The sequence below is a fragment of the Anastrepha ludens genome, chromosome 2 (assembly GCF_028408465.1).
Source record: "Anastrepha ludens isolate Willacy chromosome 2, idAnaLude1.1, whole genome shotgun sequence".
NCBI lineage: Eukaryota > Metazoa > Arthropoda > Insecta > Diptera > Tephritidae > Anastrepha > Anastrepha ludens.
In genome coordinates, this window is record NC_071498.1 from 923,184 (window position 1) to 931,093 (window position 7,910).

Genomic DNA, 7,910 nt, shown 5'->3' on the forward strand with positions numbered 1-7,910 from the left:
GCTCATCGTTCCATCGTCTGCGATATTCGCCGTTGCCAATGTGCAAAGGTCCAAAAATCTTACGCAGAATCTTTCTCTCGAACACTCCAAGCGTCGCTTCATCGGATGTTGTCATCGTCCACGAGAGTCTTGTAGAGTGTTAGTTTTGTTCGTCGAGAGAGGACTTTACTGCTCAGGTGCCTACTTAGTTCAAAGTAGCACTTGTTGGCAAGTGAGATTCTACGTTGGATTTCAAGGCTGACATTGTTATCGGTGTTAATGCTGGTTCCTAAATAAACGAAGTATTTTACAACCTCGAAATTATAACTGTCTACAGTGACGTGAGTGCCGATACGCGAGTGCGCTGACTGTTTGTTTGAAGACAGGAGGTACTTCGTTTTGTCCTCGTTCACCACCAAACCCATTCGCTTTGCCTCTTTATCCAGTTTGGAGAAGGCAGAACTAACAGCGCGGTTGTTAAGGCCGATGATATCAATATCATCGGCATACGCCAACAATTGTACGCTCTTATAAAATATTGTGCCTGAGCGATTAAGTTCTGCGGCTCGTACGATGCTCTCCAACATCAGGTTAAAGAAGTCACACGACAGCGAGTCACCCTGTCTGAAACCTCGTTTGGTATCAAACGGCTCGGAGAGGTCCTTCCCAATTCTGACGGCGCTGCTGGTGTTGAGCAACGTCATCTTACATAGCCTTATTAGTTTTGCGGGGACACCAAATTCAGACATAGCGGCATACAGGTAACTCCTTTCCGTACTGTCGAATGCAGCTTTGAAGTCGACGAAAAGATGGTGTGTGTCGATTCTCCTTTCATGGGTCTTTTCCAAGATTTGGCGTATTGTAAATATTTGGTCGATGGTAGACTTTCCAGGTCTGAAGCCACACTGATAAGGTCCAATCAGTTGGTTGACGGTGGGCTTCAGCCTTTCACACAATACGCTCGCTAGAACCTTATAGGCGATATTTAGAAGACTAATCCCGCGGTAATTGGCACAAATTGCAGGATCGCCCTTCTTATGGATTGGGCAGAGCACACTTAAATTCCAATCGGCAGGCATGCTTTCATCCGACCATATTTTGCATAGGAGTTGATGCATGCACCTTACCAGCTCCTCGCCGCCATGTTTGAATAGCTCAGCCGGCAGTCCGTCGGCGCCCGCGGCTTTGTTGTTCTTTAGCCGTGATATTGCTATTCTCACCTCGTCATGGTCGGGTAACGGAACGATAATTCCGTCGTCAACGATTGGGGTATCGGGATCTTCACTTTCCCTATGACATGCGCAGCTGTCACTGTTTAACAGGTTCGAGAAGTGTTCCCTCCATAATTTAAGATTGCTCTGTACGTCAGTCACCAGATCACCGTCTTTGTTCTTACAGGAAAACGCCCCGGTCTTAAAACCTTCTGTAAGCCGCCGAACTTTCTGGTAGAATTTTCGGGCGTTGTTCCTATTGGCCAGCATCTCAAGCTCCTCGCACTCACGTATTTCGGCCTCACGTTTCTTCTGTCGGATAATACGTCTCTCTTCCTTTTTCAGCTCTCTGTAGCGATCCCACATGGCTCGCGTTGCGCCCTATCGCAGCGTGGCTCTATAGGCGGCATCTTTTCTTTCGGCGGCAGCATGACATTTATCGTCGTACCAATTGTTTTTTCGGGCTCGCCGGAATCCGATTTCTTCTTCGGCGGCGGTACGTAGGGAACGAGATATGTTGCTCCATTGCTCGCGCATGCCGGTGTGTTGGGCAGTGCTCTCCGAGAGCAGGAGTGAGAGTCGAGTGGCGAATCTTCTGGCTGTCTGTTGTGATTGCAGCTTTTCGATGTCGAACATTCTTTGCGTAGGTAGATGTACGTTTTTTGCTGCACAGAGGCGTGTGCGCAATTTGACTGCAACAAGGTAATGATCCGAGTCGATGTTGGCTCCTCGGATCGTACGTACATCTAATACACTTGTCTTCCATCTATCACAACATGATCGATCTGGTTTCGCGTTTTTCGATCAGGGGACAGCCAGGTAGCTTGGTGTATCTTTTTATGCTGGAATCTGGTGCTGCAGACTACCATGTTTCGGGCCCCGGCGAAGTCGATCAGCCTCTGTCCGTTGCCGGATGTTTCGTTGTGCAGGCTGAATTTTCCGACTGTGGGACCAAAAATTCCCTCCTTGCCCACCCTGGCGTTGAAGTCGCCAAGCACGATTTTTATGTCGTGGCGGGGGCAGCGCTCATAGGAACGTTCCAAGCGCTCATAGAAAGAATCCTTGGCCGCATCGTCCTTCTCTTCCGTCGGGGCGTGGGCGCAAATTAGCGAGATGTTAAAAAATCGCGCTTTGATGCGGATTATTGCGAGACGCTCGTCCACCGGAGTGAACGACAGTACTTGGCGACGAAGTCTCTCTCCCACAACAAATCCGACACCGAATTTGCGCTCCTTTACATGGCAGCTGTAGTAGACGTCGCAAGGTCCTATGTTTTTCTTACCTTGCCCCGTCCATCGCATCTCTTGGATGGCAGTGATGTCAGCCTTTACTCTCACGAGGACATCAACCAGCCGCTGGGATGCTTCGCCTTCTCACGTTAGCTCACTCCCGAACGGGTGTTCGGAAGCTACGTGGGCTAATCCCGGACGTTGTGAGCTGCTTGAACCATATGTAGAAGAATCGTCCTGGCCACTCCCAAGTGAATGGCGATCAGTAACTTTCCCCACTTGCGTGGACTTCTACACATGGAACCATCCTCCCAAGAGATTTTACTGCTTCTATAAATGAAAGTAACAAAAACGCTGTCGTTATTGATCAGACTAAGCGTTCTTCAAGAACGTTCTTCCGCCTGGGCGATAATCAGGTGACATAAATGGGCATATACTGAAAGCAATTCCTTGCCTTGGTAAAAGAAAAATTTTCCAACACAGGCAACTCGACTCCGTGCGATGTTTATTATAAAAAAGAGTAAAATAAAAGAAGGGAACTTGCTTTTAAAGATATCGCATCCTGAGGAATTATTCAACTTAAAAGCATTTTATATAGTGGATACTCCTAATAAGCTTAATAAATTTGTGGCATTCATTTTTTATTTTCACACGGAAAAATCTCCGGGTTTGAGTAAACCTGCGGGAAATAAAATGCGGTCATTTAAGTGTTAAGCACTTAGCTGTTTACGTTTTGTATAATTTAGGGAGAAATCCCACTGTTCCTAATTTGTATGAATGAAATTACGGCGCCTGCTGTGCCGAGGTTGTATTTACACGCATAACAAAAACATTAATAAATAGCAGATTATGGCATGCACGCATTTATGAGTGCGTAGAAAAAAACATTTGTACGCACCTACAAAATTTCGTTACTCACCTCATAGAAATAGAACGAGTTTAGCTTGTCGTTTGTCGCATTCAAAACATCACCATTCTCGATCGTCACCGCTGGTGATCCTAAAACGGTCGGCAGCACATCCTCCGGAACTTCACTGCTCCTATTTAGAGACGTCGTAAAATTTTTCTCAATCAAATTTGGTTTGGATTCATACGATGGCATGGACAATGTCATAGTCAAAGCTGTAGGAGCAAGGACGTCGTGCAATACGGCAGGTATGAAATACGAGTAAGTAAAGTTGTTTGCCACTATTACATCGCCACTAAAACTATAGTTGTCGCTCGCTCTTGCGTAATTGAAATCATTAACAAAGTCATTTGGGCTGTCGAAGGCAGTGGTAAGAGTAGCACTTATGTTGGGTTTAGTTGCTACTAAACTATTCGTAATTGATTGCTGCGGCATACGCTCGTAGGCCAACACAGTTGGATGGCTTGTGACAGAGGCCTGGGCATTTATTCTTCTGGCCATCATGCGGCCTACCGCCAGTAGTTTCGACCTCTCTACTTGCTTTATCGCTTCTTCACCACAAATGCACGAAAGAGATGATAATTTATGGGAAACTTTGTGCCCAGTGGAAGGCTGACATGTGCTTCCACTCTTTTGCTGTGACCACTTGCCGTGAGCTATAGTTTGACATTTATTATCCAGATCTTGGGCTATTAATTCATGCCCTTTCCTGCTATCATGGAGGGATACGGCGAAAAAAAGAATAAGGTTTTTGTTATCGTAGCATTTATGCGCCCATTTGTCTTTAAAGCCGCACGTGTGGATGTTGACCTCCGCGTACAAAAAACCGAATAAAAGGCGCATTGTACCATATCCGAGCAATCATTTAGGAACCTGCACAGCTTTGCCGAGATTGAAAGAACTTTCGAGCAAATTGTTAATGGCACATCTGTGAATTACAAAAATATACTTCCTTTACATATTACAGTGCATTCATTCATATGTTTATAGGTGTGTATGTTTATTAAGGTGCGCTACGAAAATTCATTAAAAGTGACAGAAGCTCAGTTGTTGGCTTTCTTCGCATCGAGTTTGGAAGTGGATCGTTTCAACAAAAATTCCATTCCCAGCTATTAGTTATTAAGCACAATTCATCATTATGCGCAGTCCAACTAAATCTTGCATATTGACTAGAACACTTAAGTGGTTCATTTCAATAAATGTAATAGATAAATATTTCGAATACATTTTCGGGATTTGCGTTGTGAATGTTTTCAAATCTAGTAGAATACTTATATGTAAATGTAATTCTGCGACATATTCGTACATAAGCTACCGTTTTTCCGAGTGCTATCCTCTTTTTTGATATCAAAAGTGGATGCAGCTCAGTTTTCTAAAATACCACATTAAAAGAAAAATGTGGAAATATATTATATCGATAGGAGCGATGAGCGTGGTGTACACTTTCAACTGATGCTGACAAAATGTATGTAAACGAGTATATTTAGCTTAGTTTTATCAAGGGTGAATTTTCATATTTTTTAATTTCATTTCTATAAGGAGTGATTTTTTTTGAGCAATAAAGGCAATGGGGTCAGTAGTCAGCCTCTAAAAGAAGGCGAGGTGGATTTTTTTATCTGATTTGGATGATGAAATAATTGATTTTAATGGCGATGATAGTGTCTAAGACCGGGGCGTTTTCCTGTAAGAACAAAGACGGCGAACTGGTGACTGACATCCAGAGCAATCTTAAATTATGGAGGGAACACTTCTCGAACCTAATAAACATTGATAGCTGCGCATGTCACAGAGAATGTGAAGATCCCGATACCCCAATCGACGATGACGGAATTGACGTTCCGCTACCCGACCATGACGAGGTGAGAAAAGCGATAACGCGGCTAAAGAACAACAAAGCCGCGGACGCCAACGGACTGCCGGCTAAGATATTCAAACACGACGGTGAGGAGCTGGTAAGGTGCATGCATCAGCTCCTATGCAAAATATGGTCGGACGAAAGCATGCCTGCCGATTGGAAGTTAAGTGTGCTCTGCCCAATCCATAAGAAGGCCGATCCTGCAATCTGTGCCAATTACCGCGGGATTAGTCCTCTAAATATCGCCTATAAGGTTCTAGCGAGCGTATTGTGTGAAAGGCTGAAGCCCACCGTCAACCAACTGATTGGACCTTATCAGTGTTGCTTTAGACCTGGAAAGTCTACCATCGACCAAATATTTACAATACGCCAAATCTTGGAAAAGACCCACGAAAGGAGAATCGACACACACCATCTTTTCGTCGATTTCAAAGCTGCATTCGACAGTACAAAGAGGAGTCATCTGTACGCCGCGATGTCTGAATTTGGTATCCCCACAAAACGAATACGGCTTTGCAAGATGACGTTGCTCAACACCAGCAGCGCCGTCAAAATTGGGAAGGACCTCTCCGAGCCGTTTGATACCAAACGAGGTCTCAGACAGGGTGACTCGCTGTCGTGTGACATCTTTAATCTGATGTTGGAGAGCAACGTACGAGTCGCAGAACTTAATCGTTCTGTTAGTTCTGCCTTCTCCAAACTGGAGAAGGAGGCAAAGCGAATGGGTCTGGTAGTGAACGAGGACAAAATGAAGTACCTCCTGTCTTCAAACAAACAGTCAGCGCACTCGCGTATCGGCACCCACGTCACTGTTGACAGTTAAAATTTCGAGGTTGTAATATAAAAAAACTTCGTTTATTTAGGAACCACCATTAACACCGATAAGAATTTCAGTCTTGAAATCCAACGTAGAATCTCTCTTGCCAGCAAGTGCTACTTTGAACTAAGTAGGCAACTGAGTAGTAAAGTCCTCTCTCAACAAACAAAACTAACACTCTACAAGACTCTCATCATGCCCGTCCTAACGTATGGTGCAGAAGCTTGGACGATGACAACATCCGATGAAGCAACGCTTGCAGTGTTCGAGAGAAAGATTATGCGTAAGATTTTTGGACCTTTGCACATTGGCAACGGCGAATATCGCAGACGATGGAACGATGAGCTGTATGAGCTTTACGACGACATAGACATAGCGCAGCGAATAAAAATCCAGCGGCTACGTTGGCTGGGACATGTCATCCGAATGGATCACACGCTCCGGCTTTGAAAGTATTCGATGCGGTACCAGCTGGTGGTAGTAGAGGAAGAGGAAGGCCTCCTCTGCGTTGGAAGGATCAGGTGGAGAAGGACTTAGCTTCACCGGTTAGCACGAGAAAGAAACGACTGGCGCGCTTTGTCAAACTCGGCCAAAATCGCTTAAGCGGTTATCGCGCCAATTAAGAAGAAGAGTGTCCCAGACTTGTCAATATATGGTGTACCTTTTCTCTTACGTAGACTGTATATTCAAAACTACTACGAACTACACACGGGTCAATTTCATCCAGTCATTTTTTAGATCTGCATAAATTCGGTGCGCACCAACTGCTTGAATTCGAAGAGTGAAATCGGCGTTGCTAAAATTCAGCTAACGGTATATTTGTAGGTGTTAGAAATAAACAAACTACAACCCATCAAATATTCTGTGGGGTGACTCACATCCCAGTGTCTCTTCCGAAGGTTAAAATTGATTATAGTTTTTTTCACAAAACGCTGCAAAAAACGATTGTTGTACTACTCACGAAACAATGAACGCAAAGGAGCTTAATTTGCCACTTATCAACTTGCCGGTATTAATTAAGATGCCTCAAAGTTCTTTGTTTTAGTGAAGCTATTTGAAGAATTGTGTAGTACGCATTTTGTATGTTTGTTTTTTAAAGGATGTTGTGCAAAAAAGATGCGAGCATCATAAATAGTAGAAATCGCCAGTCAAATAAAAGTTACTTTATGATACAGGGCTGGGCTCAAACTTTTACGGTACAAAATTCTGTATTCGAAATTATGGCTGTTAAAATTCTGTGTTGTAAAATTCTGCTTGAAAATTTTTTTATTGGTGTATTACAGAACGCTGTATCGTAAAAATTCCGCTTTGTAAAATTCTGTATTAATAATTCCGTGAACCTTACGGATAATGAGGAGAAATGCACACCCCTTCTCATTATTCGTACGGTTCTCAGAATATTGCAAAGCAGAATTTTTGCAATGTAGCACATTGCAATTTGAAGTACATACATCACTTCGCAGTAAGGAATTGTGACAGGTAGAATGTTATAATACAGAATACACCATAAGAATTTAGTGCTTACAGCGCACATATCGATATTAAACATTGACACCTCCTATCTGCCTCGATTGACATATAGAATGCGCGTTACCACAACGTTGACTGGCGGAAGTGGTGAATGAATTGAAATCCAAGTAGCAGTGGTTATTTACAGCACAACTATATCCAGTCTGTGCGGCTTAAGAACCTTATAAGGATGTTGACGTCTTAGCCAGACAGTTCCTTGAGACTTTCAGTGATTTGTCTAGAGCTGATATTTTCTATTTCCATAAGGCAGAGCAAAAATCACTTCGCAGAGAAAATGGAAGATTGTTTCTTTTTTTCAGGTTGCTTACAACTGGGACAGTGTGTCTTGTGGGAAATGATTGGCTGCTTGCACTCCGACAGACCAAAAGCTAGTTATGACTGC

General features: G+C 43.7%; 1 protein-coding gene across 1 annotated transcript in view; it reads right to left on the minus strand.

Moving 5' to 3' along the window:
• LOC128861424 (cardioacceleratory peptide receptor) overlaps window positions 1–4,246 on the minus strand; it is a 38,534-nt gene extending 34,288 nt beyond the window's left edge. The window contains exon 1 of the mRNA XM_054099564.1: window positions 3,339–4,246. Within this exon, the coding sequence (XP_053955539.1) occupies window positions 3,339–4,169 (831 nt within the window). The 5' untranslated portion in view covers window positions 4,170–4,246. The remainder of the gene's footprint in view (window positions 1–3,338) is intronic.
• Window positions 4,247–7,910: the final 3,664 nt, after the last annotated feature.